This window comes from Aethalodelphis obliquidens, unplaced genomic scaffold (assembly GCF_003676395.1).
Source record: "Aethalodelphis obliquidens isolate GAN/ISIS:26980383/991018 unplaced genomic scaffold, ASM367639v1 scaffold46, whole genome shotgun sequence".
Taxonomy (NCBI): Eukaryota; Metazoa; Chordata; class Mammalia; order Artiodactyla; family Delphinidae; genus Aethalodelphis; species Aethalodelphis obliquidens.
Genome location: NW_020837990.1, coordinates 1,079,621 through 1,095,447, shown reverse-complemented (window position 1 = coordinate 1,095,447; position 15,827 = coordinate 1,079,621). Strand labels below are relative to the sequence as shown.

Below are 15,827 nucleotides of genomic sequence, written 5' to 3'. Positions count from 1 at the left end.
TGCCCTTAAGTCCATCCCAGTTGTTGCATGTATCAACAGTCTGCTCCTTTTATTGCTGAGTTGCGTTCCATTTTATACAACCCACATTTATTCAAACTTCTGTAGTAATTTTAAAACTACTAGGTTCTTGTTTAATGCAAAACTAAATCTGTTTTATTTATGGAAAATGTTTAAGGGGCAGGGGATATAAGATCACAGTTCAGACTGGCTCTTCTTATAATATTCTCTTTTTAATCAGTTTTATTGTGGCATAATCTGGATACAATAATATGCTCTCATTTTAGGAGTACAGTTCAGTGACTTTCAAAAATAATACAGTCATGTAAAGACCACCATGGTCAAGATCTAGAGCATTTCCCTCACCCCCAAAAGTATATTCATCTCCCTTTGCAATCCACCCCCTTTTTTTTTATCATGAAAGGATGTTGAAATTTCTCAAATGCTTTCTCTGCATCTAGTGAAATAATCATATGATTTTTATCTTTCATTCTATTAATCTGGTATAGCACATTTATTGATTAGTGTATGTTGAACCATCCTTGCATCCCATGGTTAAATCTCGCTTGATCATGGTGTATGATCTTTTAATGTGCTGTTGAATTGATTTGCTAAAATTCTATTGAGAATTTTTGCATCTATATTCATCAGAGACATTGGCCTGTAGTTTTCTTTTCTTATACTGTCTTTACCTGACATTAGTGTGAAGGTAATTCTAGTTGTAAAATGAGTTTGAAAGCTGTTCTTTCTTCCATTTTTGGAAGAGTTTAAGAAGTTTTGGCATTTATTCTTGTTTAAATGTTTAGTAGAATTCACCAGTGAAACCATCTAGTTTTTGGTCCTGGGCTTTTCTTTGTTGGGAGGTTTTTGATTATTGATTCAATCTCCTTACCCGTTATTGATCTGTTCTTTTTTTTTTTTTTTTTTTTTTTTTGCGGTACGCACGCCTCTCTCTGTTGTGGCCTCTCCAGTTGCGGAGCACAGGCTCCGGACGTGCAGGCTCAGCGGCCATGGCTCACGGGCCCAGCTGCTTCGCGGCATGTGGGATCTTCCTGGACCGGGGCACGAACCCGTGTCCCCTGCATCGGCAGGTGGACTCTCAACCACTGCGCCACCAGGGAAGCCCTATTGATCTGTTTTGATTTTTCTGTTTCTACATAATTCAGTCTTGGTATATTGTTTGTTTCTAAGAATTTATCCATGTGTTCTATAGTATTCAATTTATTTGTGTATAATTGGTCATAGTAGTCTCTTATGATCTTTTGTATTATTGTGATATCAGTTGTAATGTTTCCTCTTCATCATGATATCACTGCTGTCTTTGTCTCTTGTTAGAGCTGTTAAAGTTTATCTTGTCTGATATATTTATCACTGCTGTTTTTTGGTTTCCACTTGCATAGAACACCTTTTTTTATCTCCTCACTTTCAGTCTGTATGTGTCCTTAAAGCTGAAGTAAGTCTCTTATGGACAGCATATAATTGGGTCTTGTTTTTTGTTTTGTTTTAATCCATTCAGCCACTCTTTTCTTTTTGACTGGAGAATTTATATCATTTACACTTAAAATAATGATTGATGGGTAAGGACTTACTAATTCCATCCTAATTGTGCTCTAGCTGTTTTGTAATTCCCTTGTTCTTTTCTTCCTCTCTTGCTGTCTTCTTTTGTGATTTAATGATTTTCTATTTCCCTTCTCTTTATCTTTTTATATTAATGTAGGCTTTTGCTTTGTGATTACCATGAGACTTACAAAAAATATCTTATAGATATAACTCTATTTTAAGGTGATAACAACTTAACTTTGGTAACACACAAAAACACTACCCTTTTACTCCCTTCCCACATTTTGTTTTTGATGTCACAATTTACCTCTTTTAATATTGTGCATCCATCAGCAAGTTATTGAAGTTATAGTTATTTTTAATAGTTTTGTCAACCTTTACTAGAGTTGACTGGTTAACACACCACCGTCTTATAGTATTATATTCTGAATGTGACTATATACTTACCAGTGTACTGTATACTTTTTTACATTTCATGTTACTAATTAGTGTTCTTTTGTTTCAGCTTGAAGAACTCCGTTCAGCATCTCTTAGAGCAGGTCTAATGCTGATTAATTCTCTCAGCTTTTGTTTGTTTGGGAAAGTCTTTATCTCACCTTCATTTTTAAAGACAGCTTTGCTGGGTAAAGTATTCTTGATTGGCAGGGCAGTTTTTTCTTTCAATACTTTGAGTATATTATCTCACTCTTTCCCGGGCTGCAAGCTTTCTCTTGAGAAATCTGATAGTTTAATGGGGGTTCACTTGTATTTGAGAATTATTTTTCCTCTGGATGATCTTAAATTTTTGATTTTAGACAGCTTCATTATAATGTGTCTTGGAGAAGATCATTTTGAGTTGAAATATTGGGGTGACCTATTAACTTTATGAAGTTGGATGTCCAGATATCTCCCCAGATTTGGGAAGTTCTTAGCCATTATTCCTTTAAACACGCTTTCCGCCCCTTTCTCCATCCTTCTCCTTCTGGGACTCCAATAGTGTCTACAATGTTTCTCTTAATGGTATCCCACAGTTCATATAGGCTTTCTTCACTCTTTTTCATTTTTTTTCTTTGTTCTCTACTGACTGCATAATTGCAAATGTCCTGTCTTCTACTTCATAGAATTGTCCTTTTGCTTGATCTAATCTGCTTCTGCTGTTCTTATCACATTTTTAAATTTCATTCATTGTAATTATTCAGCTCCAGGATTTCTATTTGGTTCTTTTTTATGATTCTATTAAGCTTCTCATTTTGTTTGTCATGATTTCATTGAATTGTCTTTCTCTGTTTTCTTGTAGCTCACTGAGCTTCCTTAAAACTGTTATTTTGAATTCTTTATCAGGCAAACTGCAGATCTCCATATTTTTTTTGGCTCTGATTCTGGAAAATTATTGTGCTCCTTTGGTGATGTCATGCTACACTAATTTTTCAAATTCCTTGAAGACTTTGCTACTGTCTTCAAATCTGGAGAAGCAGTCACCTCCTCTGGTCTTTCTGACAGGCTTCAGGAGAGAATTACCTTCTGTCAGCCCTGCTAGTAATTCTGAGGCTTTCTCAGATCTTTTCTATGGTGCTCCACACTTGTTTCAACTTACAGCAGAGTTCTTATGCTTGTATGCCTTCTTTCAATGCTGTAAAACTAGTTCAGTTACTGATAGCCTCCTCTTTGCTTTCCCTAGGGTGGTGCTGCATGCTCAAGTTTGTGGTTTCTCCCAGGCCTGCACAGTTAGGCCAGAATTTGAGTTGGTCTTATAATCAGTCAAAGACAGGGCATGTCCCACTACTAACTCTTTGTGAAAATTCACAACATCATCATTATGTGCCTGTGTTTGTGTATGTATTGTGTTTTATTGTTAACAACAAAACGTGCAGAATCTCACTTTAGGAGATGTCTTATGCAGCATGGTGTGGGAGGATACAGACAGGAGGCTCTTAAGAGTCTTGGCTGGGGTCCCAGTCTTTGGCCTCTCCATGGGGAGAATGCCTGTTAGGGTTTCCCTTAGCAACAGGCCTGGAATGGTCTGCTTAGAACAGTGACATACCAGGCCACATGAAAACAAACTAAGGAGCAAGCATATTAAGGCCAAGAAATGCTCAAGTTCATCCAGCTCCCCAGTGACCTTTTCCACCTGAACAAAAGTCCCTGGTGTCACCACTCACTGGGCAGTGGCTTTGGTGGACAGAGAGCTAAAAGGGAGTGAAAGCGACAGTGTCCCCCAAGCCCCACCATCCTCCCTTCTCCATGCTGGGAGTCAGAACTGCTGCCTTTGCTCAGTGGCCTTGTTTCTTAAACTCTTTCTCTCTTGGGATTTCTTAAACTTAAAAACAAAACCAAAACAACAACAAAAACCTATTTGTAATGAAATAGCAGAAACACTAATTTCACAGTGCTAACACCTACATGTTGAGGGGGGGATTGGCTTTTGGTACCAAAAGGTATCATTCCAAATCAAAGTTACTCTCTGGAGGTAAAAAAATACAAGAAAGTTAAGAGGACAGATTTTGCAGGTTGGTAACAAAGAGGAAAGTCTCCAAGAACAGGGTAGAGATGGGGTCTGCTGGGCACCTGTATGGCAAGGACCACTCCCACCCCATGGGGTGCCAGGACCCCTCCAGAGCAGTGGGTTGGGGCTCAGCAGCCACCATACTCTGCCTTCACCTGTTCAAGAACGAGCGCTCCACATTCAGCCCCTTTCCGGGCATAGCTGGGGATGGTGCCTGTGAACACGTGTCTGTGGGGCATGACAGGGACTCTTCGTGAGGCTGGGGCATCATCCATCCGGACCAGGTTTTATCGTGCGCAAAGCCTAGTGCGCTCACTCCTCACCAGATGCTGGCCACAGCCTTGCTGGAGGAGGAGGCCAGGTCTGCTTCAAGGGCTTGTCCTATCGCACTTGCCAAGAAAGGCATTTTTTGAAGCTGGCTCCACCCCTCCCTCCCAAACTGCCTGCAACCAGCTCGCTTCCTCACAGCAAAAGGATGGGCCGTCAATAAAGGTGTCTGGAGGCAGGAAGGGAGGCAGTGAAGAAACCGGAATACAAGCAGGACAGGAAGTGAGCCCCCAGCTGCTTGAGGTGCAGGTGGGAGAGAAAGGGTCTGAGGAGGACAGAGAGGACGGGGGCTGCCAGAGACAGCAAAGCAGCAGCAGAGTGAGGAAGCTGCAAGCTCGGGAAGTCGTGAGCAGAAGGGAACCCCAAGACCACGGAAGGCCCTCCCTACAGGAGGCCCGAAGAGAATGGGGAACTGAAGTACAAAAAGGTGACCCCTACAAATGGGGGACTGAGGCACAAAGCGATGGGACCCTGAAGTGAATGAGGGCCCAAAGGGGACCTGAAGCCCAAAGAGACGGTGGAGGCAGATGCGTAAGAAGGGGAGGCTGAGAGCCCAGACACTGAGGTGTGAGAAGAGATGGGAGTTGGGGGAGCAAGGCCTGGGGCGGTGGGGCCCCAGAGCCCCAAGACCGGAGAGGCCGATGGGCGAGAGGCAGGGCATCCACCGGTGCGCCCCAAGGGGAGCCGCGCTCCGCCATGTTCAGCGGCTTCCAGGCTGCTTCGGCACGAGGGCCAGGTGTCCGTCTGACAGGCGGCAGTGACGCGGGAACCCCGGCCTGAGCGGCTGGCCGGGAGACGCACTTCTTGTTTTAGAACATACCCAGGGTTATGGACGGGCACTTACTCAGCTTGCTGCCCCTGGTGTCCTTCTTGGCCAGGCCCTGGCCCGGCGGCCCCGTAGGGCCTTTGCTTCTCCATTTTGCGGAAGACCGGAGGCGGCAGCGGGCGGGCTCTAAGTGCGCATGCTCCTCACACGGCGCCACAGCCGCGGCTCCTCCGAGGCGGGTGTGTAGCTCGGCGGGGCTGGGGTCCCCATGCTGCAGAGCAGAAGACGGACGAAGCTTTGTCCTTGTGGCACCGTCAGGGGCCAAGCCACGGGCAACTGGTGGGCGGCCTAACTGGGGGCTGCAGTGGGCCGGGGCGTGGGCTGCACGGCGCTTCTGGTGCTAGCCGCTGATTTGCCCCAGGGTGGCTTCCGTGCCGTCCATCTCGCAGTTGCCGCCTTAGGAGGCCTTGGCGGTGGCCCAGGCCACGCGTGCCCGCAGGCCCCACTCATCTCCCGTGACAGCCTCCGAGCGGTCACCCAGGCCCAGCCGGCCGCCCGGGGCTCTCAGGCTGCCCGTTCTCTAGCGCCGCTTACTTCGGGGCCCAGCAGATGCCGGAGACCAGGGAGCCCTCGCGCAGGACCTCGCAGGGGCCGCTAGCCGCCTCCTGCGCCCGCCGAGTCTTCAGAGATTCTCCGGAGAAGGTAAGAGTGAGGCTGCGCCTGCGCTCAGGCACAGGGCCTCCGGGACGCCCTTGGGCTCCGGGAGGCTGCGGTGGAGCGAACCTTGGCCCGCGCGTCGCGTCGAGCGGCGGTAAAGCGGCGGCGGCGGCGGCGGCGGCTGTGGGAGGAGTCGAGCGGGTGGAGCCGGCCGCTCTCGCTGCTGCGGCGCTGGCTCCCCAGATCAATATTCTTCTTCATAAGCAAATCAGCCGGGAAAAGGTATTTGAATATAACAAAATTTCTTTTATCTACAATTTATTATTATTCCGTCAACCCCAGTATACGTGGAGTAGGGTTTCAGAGTTGGAAACACATAGCCCTGTGAGAAACAAATTCAGCAACTAGAGTACGGTGTTTATACACAGTTCGAAGAGCCAGGCAGAATTTGGCCTTGGGAGGAGTCCTGTGTAAAATATCACAGACTCCCATTGTTCTTACATAAACTACAACACTTTCTGAGGCATCAACATTTCTGATTGTTGTGTGCGTTGGTTGATTTCCAGAGTGTTGAAATCATTGTGTTTGTCAATTTTGGCCAAGTTTGTGGATGTTCTTGTGGAGAAGATTTGCTGACCTCACTCAACCATAAGTTCCACTGAAGAAGGTCCTTTTGATTTGACTTACCCATATTTTTCAGGAAATATAAAGTATGTTTGTAACTTCTAATAATTTTTGGTGGAAAAATCCAAAGTTGTAGCAAATGAATTTATGTTACATGAAACAGGACTTATTGGGAAAACCAATAGTGACATTGTTTGCCAAAGAAGAAGCTAGAATATTCTCTTTTGAGAAGTAAGGTACAAAGATTACACAAATTTCAATGATTAACTGAGAATTAAAACACCCTGAAATCTTGTACTGCAAAGTTTATTCATATTTCTAACTTAGAATTTAACCCATTTGACAGATAAGTGTTTTGCCAGTTAGATCATACTTTGGCTGATACATGTGGGGGAGTAATATAGTATCAGGGTTTATGTGCACAAACAATAGAAAGTGACTCTAATTCAGTGCTGTATGTCAATTATACCTCAATAAAACTAGAAAAAAATGACTAGCTCTTTTAAATAGAAAAGAGTTAATATAAAGAAGATTGGGAATTCAGACAATTGGTTTGAAGTTCTAAAACCAGGGTTGGAGAATAGGCAGATGTGGCAGGTATCCGCATCTATAAGGCATCTTATAGACAGCTTGGTAGACAGAGGTTCTGCAAGAGTGGGGCAGGCCAAAAGGACTGGCAGCTGTGCTACCACTGACAAAGGATGCTCACCCAATTCTGAGCAGTTGGCAACACCCACATCATGTAGTGTAGCTGTGGATATGTTATTCACTCAGTGTCAGGAGAGCAGAGCAGGTCAATGATTCTGCTAGTCTGAGGTTTTGACTTGCGGCAAAGCGTTTAAGGGAATGGGCCGTCAAGTCAGACTTTCTGAAATTTAAACCCAGATGGATTCTTCACTTTCTAATTGTGAAATTTTAGACAATTTATGTGACCTCTTTCACCCTTGGTATCCTCATCTGTGAGATGAGAATAATTGTCTTTTGGCATAAATGACTTACTACATGTAAAATGTTAGAACACTGCCTGGAACATAGAATCTGATAAGTTTTTGTTCTTCTTCTCCTCATTCATATTCACCTGAATGTACAGCCTGAACCTGTTCCCTACCTGCCTCTTGGACGGTTCTGTTTTATGTCTGTTTATGTTCCTCAAGTTAAAGTGCCCCAAACTGCAGTCAGCATTTATTTGGCGATTCTCAGCACTGCTCCTCCTCTGGTCATTAATTTATAAGCTTTTTTTCACTACCACCTAGGCAACAAATAAATTGTAAACATCTTCTTCTCACTCAACTTCTTCATCCAGCCTCCAAGTCCCAGAGAACTTACCTCCTTGAAATCCTGGTCTGGCCTTTCTCTCTCAATTATACTGATTTGATAAGCTTCTCCTCATCTCATGTTTAGATTACTCTAATAGTTTCCAGTGTGAGTTCCTGTGGAACCTTGCCTCCCTCTCACCACACACACACACACACACACACACACACACACACACACACACACGCCTCTCTTTCTTGCAATATGGTTATAACTGTAAATTGTTAGATAAATCTTGGCAGTTAGATTATTAAACAGTATTTATAGATAGTGCATAAAATGCTATTTTTGCTTTCATTTCCTATTTTGTTTTCCTTGAAGTGAATATTTTTAGGTGCTTTCATTTGCTTAATATTCTGTGGATTTCTGTGATTTATCCCTAACCTCGTGCCCATTTGTACAGATCTCCTCTCAGTATGTACAGCTGTAGCTATATAATGTTAGCTGGTAGTCTAAAAGTGTTATCTTCTTTAAGATGTCTTTCCAATAAATTTATGATCCACTCCAGTGACGACAGGATGCCCTCTTAACTTTGTTGAAGATTTAACATCTTGAGATCCCCCTTCACCATCTTTCTGGGGGTACTCTTCACCTCTTACCTATGTTAGGTCCCTGTACCTATGTTATGTTAGGTCCCCTATTCTCTGGATCCTATATCTTCCTGTTTCTTGGTTTCCTTCTTCTTTTTTTAAATGAGTTTTATTTTTTAGAACAGTTTTAGATTTATAGAAAAATTGAGAACACAGTACAGAAAATTACCATATACCCCACATTCTGTTTCCTGTATTATTAACATCTTACAGTACATTTGTTACAATTAATAAACCAATACTGTTATTTATCAATAACTAAAATCCATACTTTATACAGATTTCCTTAGTATTTACCTAATGTCCTTTTTTTTAGCATCTTTATTGGAGTATAATTGCTTTACAATGGTGTTAGTTTCTGCTTTATAACAAAGTGAATCAGTTATACATATACATATGTTCCTATATCTCTTCCCTCTTGCGTCTCCCTCCCTCCCACCCTTCCTATCCCAACCCTCTAGGTGGTCACAGAGCACTGAGCTGATCTCCCTGTGCTATGCGGCTGCTTCCCACTAGCTATCTGTTTTACGTTTGGTAGTGTATATATGTCCATGCCACTCTCTCGCTTTGTCACAGCTTACCTTTCTCCCTCCCCATATCCTCAAGTCCATTCTCTAGTAGGTCTGTGTCTTTATTCCTGTCTTACCCCTAGGTTCTTCATAACTTTTTTTCCCTTAGATTCCATATATATGTGTTAGCATACGGTATTTGTTTTTCTCTTTCTGACTTACTTTACTCTGTATGACAGACTCTAGGTCCATCCACCTCACTACAAATAACTCAATTTCATTTCTTTTTATGGCTGAGTAATAGTCCATTGTATATATGTGCCACATCTTCTTTATCCATTCCTCTGTCAGTGGACATTTAGGTTGCTTCCATGTCTTGGCTATTGTAAATAGTGTTGCAGTGAACATTGGGGTGCATGTATTTTTTTGAATTATGGTTTTCTCTGGATATATGCCCCAGGTGTTATTTTTGAGAAGACTTTCAGGAAGCCAGAAAAAATGACAGCTGCCTAGATCTGCATCTCCCAATATTTCTGGTGAAAGCGATACAGAAGAATAAGATGAACAAATAAAAATTTGTAAAAACAATATCCACAGCATAATCCAAAGACAAAAATATGTCCGAACTTCAAAATAACTATAAATTAAGAGAGAAAAACTCCAAATCCCAGGAAGCAGTCTCTCTCACTCCTGCTCTAGAGACCTCAAGCTTTTGCAATGAGCAAGAGCAGGTGGAAAAAGCTTAGGAAAGAGAGAAGAGTTGTGATTGTGATGGATCTAATTTGATCCAAAACCATGGTCAGAAAGAGTTAAGTTCACACTAAATGTGAAAAGGAAGAATCTGTCTCGAGAGATGAGAGTGAGATAAAGGATATGCAATTTGAAGTGTCACCTCTTGGTACCTTGAGAGAATAAAAAAAAATGAAATTATAAAAGTACTATGTGTGGAGTAAAGAAATAATAGACACTAATAACAGAGAGGTCAAATACAGATAAAATTTGTGTTGTAACAGTGTTAAAAATAAAATCTTAAAGACTAGAACACGGAAAAGAAGAAAAATAGGCAAAATCAAGCAAGCAATGAGATTCTTCACTGGGTTGGTCTCTCTCCAGTCCCTTCTTGAGAATGATATTCTCTTGAAATCTCACCCAGAGTTAAGCAGTTGAGGGTGAGATCATTTTCTTGGCATCACTCATGTTTGAAAGATGCATCTCTTTTAACAGAATACTGAAATTAAAAGTACAGGCATTGAGCAGCACATATTGAGTCTTTTCCTTTCTTTTTATTTCTTCTCCTCATTTTGGACTATAAAAGCTCAAAATACCTGTTGGGTAGTCTTGGGTGAAGGGTGATAATGTTGATGCCTGCCGCGGGTTGACACTGGAAGTTACAAAAGTAGGTACCTAGATAAGAGCTACTCAATTTCATGTGATCTGAGTATATGGAAATGGGCGGAGGAGCCCCAAAGAACAAGCTAGTCCTATGTGGTCTCATGGTAAGCCATTTTCCCCTTGAGTTATACCCCAACTCTTAGTAAGGTCCATTTTGAAATTCCAGCTAAAATAAGATCAAGCAAAGGAGTGATCTTTTCATGGCATGAGTCAGAATAATAAAGGTGGAGATACATATTCATGAGGAACAGAGTAGAGTCTTCTGGTCTACACAAGGAGAAAGTCTGTCTGAGAAAAAAGCCAGGTAGAACCAAGCATATTCAAGTAATTGAAAGAAAGAGACACAACCCTCTGGATTCCTCGGATCCATTCAGTTCTGAAGCATAATGCATCCCTGGACTTGCCAGTTAAGTGAACTTTTTTGTTTGTCTCAATATCATTTCACTTACAATGAAAAGTAATTATTTATTATAATGAAAAGGTTTTTAATTAATACATGTCACTACTGTACCTTGTACAAAGTTCTATGATAGTAATTACTCCCTTTTTTCTGTATAGCATTGTAAGAGAAATTAATTTTACATTAAGAAAGATCTGTGTTTAAATCCTGGCTCTGCCATTAGTTGTTATGACTTTGGCAAATTTCTTTTTAACATCAGCTTTGGTTTCTTCATATGTAAAACAAATACTTTTCTCAGATAATTCTGAAGATTATAAAGGATAAGTTAATGAAAGAGTTTAGTATTGTAGCTAGAGCCAGATATCTATAAATTGTGCAGTTCTCACTTTCTTTTGTTGCTTCTCTAATTAGAATGAGAGAACCAAGGGGCAGGATCTGCATCTTATTCCTTTTTGTATTCAGAGTACCTTGCAGCTTAAATCCACCAAGACCATTATTTACTCTAGAGAAAACAGGCTTGTGAAGGAAAAGTAATCAGCATATTTTACTCCTTAGATGTGCAAAGCATTTACATCCTCATAATCATGTAAACACTGAATATTAATGGAACTTTAAAAATTAACTGTACTGGGAAGATGAAGACATTAGGAGGTATATTTGCAGTGGTAGAAGGTGAAAATTGGCTAGACTTAATTTCCCAGACTTAAAGTCAATTGACAAGACATAATAGTGAAAAATCAAGAAACAACCGCATGTTATTTAGAAATATAAAGACCAAAACAAAAAAAAGAAAAAATAGAAAGAAAGACCTGTTAATAGCAGCATGAATAAAAATAAATAAGATTGACTTCTTGCCCTCTAGGAGTTTACAGTGTAAATGAAGGTACGCATGTAAACTCACTGTATATAAATGGGAGAAGATAAATGCAGAAGATGCTTCAGCAGCACACAGAGAAGGCACTTTAGGTTCCGGGAGTAGAGACAGGAGAAGAGGTCAGAATAGATGTTCTATCAGAAATGATGACAGAACAAGTCTCGGAGCATGAGTAAGTGGTATCCAAGTGAGAACAAGGGAGAAGGCATTTCAGGCAGATGAAATGGCATGAAGCCAAGAAACCAGCAAAATGCCTGAGAAGTACTACTAGAGAGTAAAATTCAAGAAGTAGACACACGGGAGAAAAGGCTGTGGACACCAAATTTGGGGAGCAGACCCTAGAAGGCTCTTTCTGAGGAATTTGCATCTGTGTTGAGAGAGAAGCTAAACAAGGGAATACAGCATTTTCACAAGTAATTCCATATAAAATGTGTGAAGAATAGATTTCCAGAGAAGATAGATGTGGCAGGCAAAATTCTGAAACAGGACCCGCCCCCCAATGTCTTTTCCTCTTGTATAATCCCCTCTTATTTGAATGTGGAAGCAACCATATATATAACGATATATCACTTTAGGGACTATGCATGTTATATGGTACAGTTGACCTTAAATTAGGGAGATTATCAGGGCAGGCCTAATGTAATCACATGAGCGTATTAAAACCAGAGAGTTTTTCTCCAGCTAGTGGCAGAAGGGGAAGTCGGCGAGATTCAAAGCACAGCAAGGATTCTCCATTTACCGCCACGTTGAAGACAAGAGGGCCACATGATGAGGAATGCAGGCAACCTCTAGAAGCTGAGAGTGACCCCCAGCTGACAGCCAGCGAGGGAATGGAGCTCTCAGTTCTACAACTACAGGAACTGAGTTCTTCCAACAACCTGAATGAATTTGGAAGCAGATTCTTCCCCCAGAGCCTCCAGAAGGGAATGCAGCCCTGCCCACATCCTGATTTCGGCCTGGGCAGAGAATCCAGCCATGTGATTCCATACCAGACTTCTAATTTACAAAACTATGACTAATAAGTGGGTGTTCTTTTAAGCCACTAAGTTTATGATAATTTATTACACATCAATAAATTCTTAATGTGAACTGATAGTTGGAGAAGAACATTGAGTCCCAAATGTGCCAATATCAACTTACTAACAAAAGATGTAAACACAGGCTCAGTAATTTCTTCCCTAAGGAGCCTGATCAAACTGTGATCCTAAATAAGGCTCATTTTCCAAGCTTCCAAACAAGCTGCTGAGATCCACAGAGAATAAGATGCGTTCACACTATTAGCCCGCTGATGGTTTGGAGACATAAAGCTGATGCATTTGCCTTGCCCTGAAGACATATGCGAATCTACAGACAGAAGGGATGTTGCCTCCTCCTTTGTCAAAACCTCTGTCTCCTTCTGGCCAGTGAAGGGAAAAGAGTACATAAGGCCTGGTAGTAGTGAAGTCTCCAGGTTGAAGGAAGTTGGGTGGCGAGTCTTCTCCGTTCTGATGTTTTCATTCCCACTGCTACAGCAGTGGAGAGATGTGGGAGGCCACCTGCCCTTCTTAAACAATCCATTGTGATTTTGGGGTAAGATTGGTTAAAGAGAATGGGTGGGAGGAATGCGGGATCGTAGGGGACACTCTCAGTACTTTTGCTAAGCCTGGTGCTGAGTTTCTGAAAGGTAGGAGGAAGAGAATAGGTTGAGCAGTGGGCACAGTGGGGATCACAGTGACCTCACTGTCCCAAGCTTCAGGAATTTCCATCGCAAGGAGTCCCGGGTACCACTCTGGACTCCTTTCCTCTCTTGCTGTATGGCCTTGGCCAGCCTACTCATCTCTTCAAGATATTTTTCCTTATCTCTCAGATGTGGACATCACTTTGGACCCCTGCTGAAAGACTTTATCCTGGATCGTGTCAGCCCAAGGGAGGTGAGGAGTTGCAGCTGAGATTTAAAAACATGGAAGGAAAGGACAGCTGAGAGAAGAAAGTTGAAAGATACGGAGTTGTCACTCTGGCTCTTCTAGAGTGCTGTCCCAGCAGTCACCCTTGAAGCCCCATGGAACAAGTCCTCGGTCTAGAAAGAAAGGATTTCAGTCTCTTCTTGATGTGACATTGTTCTCTCATTTCCTCACAGATCACACCCCTGCCGATAATGTCTGTGGAAAATGGCTTAGTTCATCCTGGTAGGACTTACAGACCAAAGTCAACTCCAGATACCCCTCTTCTTCCTCTTCTTATTGAACTGTATGGTCACTGTGGTAGGGAATTTGAGCTTAATTAATCAGATATGCCTGAACTCTCATCTTCACACTCCCATGTATTTTTTGGTCTTCAACCTGTCCTTCATAGATCTCTGCCACTCCTTGGTCATTACGCCTAAACGGCTGATGAGCTTTGTGTCAGAGAACATCATCTCCTTTGCAGGGTGCATGACTCTGTTGGGTTTTTCTTTTCTGTTTCCTTGTCCATTCTGAATGCTATGTGTTGACAGCCATGGCCTATGATCGCTGTGTGTCCATCTGTAAGCCCCTTTTGTACACAGTCACCATGTCCCCTCAGGTCTCTTCTTTGCTGATGTTTGGTTCATATGTAATGGTGTTTGCCAGTGCTGTGGCCCACACAGGGCACATGGTCAGATTATCCTTTTGTGATTCCAGCATCACCAACCATTACATGTGTGACATCTTCCCCCTCCTCCAGCTGTCCTGCAGCAGCACGGATGCCAGTGAGCTGGTGGATTCCATTATTGTGAGCACAGTTGTAATAATATGTAGCTTCATTATTTTTGTTTCTTATGCTTTGATCCTCTCCAGTATCCTCCACATCTCATCAGCTCAGGGTTGGTCCAAAGCCCTCAGTACTTGTGGCTCCCACATAATAACTGTTTGCCCTCTTCTATGGTTCTGGGTTGTTTACACATCTCAAGACCTTTTCTGATGGTTCTGTGGGCCAGGGGGAGTTCTTCTCAGTATTTTATACCAATGTAGTCCCCATGTTGAACCTCCTCATCTATAGTCTAAGGAACAAGGATGTCAAACTTGCTCTGAAGAAAACCCTAAAGAGAGTTGCGAACTAAGCAGAACCAGTATTGCTGGGTTGTTTTGTGTGTGTGTGTGTGTGTGTGTGTGTGTGTGTGTGTGTGTGTGTGTGTGTGTGTGAATGTGTTTTCCCATAATTTTCTTCAGAACAAGGTTTTTGCCTTAGATCCTTTTTTCTGTCTAATCATGCCATTTAAACATGCAAATATTATTGAGTCTCATGATTGTTCTCAGTTCCATGCTTACTCACTGAATGAGCTTTATTCTTAACAGTGGGCTCCAGAGACTCAGCTTGATTCCTACTCCTTTTCACACCACCTCCCACTTTGCTTCTTTCCATGTACTTTTCATAAATCAGCATGAATGTGGTCTGATGCGGCCACCCCTCTTTGTTTTCCCTAAAAACAATGTTAATGTAGCCCTTTCTGTTTTTTAACCATTTGAGGAGTTCCTTCTGTATAAGTTATAAATTTTCTAGAATTTCAGTACTCTTTTAGTCATGGTTTCTATAGTACTGCATTTCCAAACTCAGCAAAGCTTCAATAGTATCTATGAGATATTTATGCTTAGTTAACAGGGATCACAAGTATTAGCTTATAAGTATGGAATGTGTTAATACCAATTAGGAACTGAGAGAAATGAACCTAGTTACTTTAAATCAATTTAGTCTGACTCGTTGTAATAGCATCAGGGGTATGATGTATATGTATATATACATGTATCAGATATGTACATAATATGTAATGTACATGTACATAATTTTGTTTACATCTCTGCCTAATCAAATAGAATTTGACCACCTAGTGTTTACTCCTTTCTCCTATATGGTTAGACTAGACTCTGGTAAAATAAATATTCATGAAATTAATAATTTGAACTTGTTTGATACAGATGTTTTCTCTAAAGCAAACTAAAAGTTTTTGTTAGTAAAAACTTCCTTTTTTTCAGAAAATGAGTTTTCTTAAAATTCGTGGCCATAAATCTTCAAAACGGTGAAGAGTCTGGTTTGATACAGTAGAAGGAAATGCCATTCTTTTTTCAGTTTGAAGTATAGCCTTCTGCATTTCCGATAAGGCAGGTCTAGTGGTGATGGAATCCCTCAGCTTTTGGGTTTTCCTGGGTCTATTATAACATAGGTATCTTTCAAATTGACTATTTCAGGTAAACAGCACTCCTGTTTGCAAACTAACATGTTCCTCCTGAAGAATTTGGATCCCTTTTGGAAAAAAGAAGAACTGTTTGGCTTGGTTACAAAATAAATTAGGAAAAGCATGCAATTTTACCTTCAGAAACTAAGATAAAATCGGCATTTGTT

The 15,827-nt window shown here is 41.7% G+C and overlaps 1 protein-coding gene across 1 annotated transcript; it reads left to right on the top strand.

The window, feature by feature from the left end:
- Window positions 1-5,741: 5,741 nt before the first annotated feature.
- Window positions 5,742-14,550, top strand: LOC113606948 (olfactory receptor 143-like). Its single transcript, XM_027081834.1, is given in 6 exon segments — window positions 5,742-6,071; window positions 11,030-11,148; window positions 13,339-13,402; window positions 13,649-13,924; window positions 13,926-14,360; window positions 14,362-14,550. Coding segments are annotated over 6 exon segments (1,413 nt in total).
- The last annotated feature ends 1,277 nt before the right edge of the window (window positions 14,551-15,827 follow it).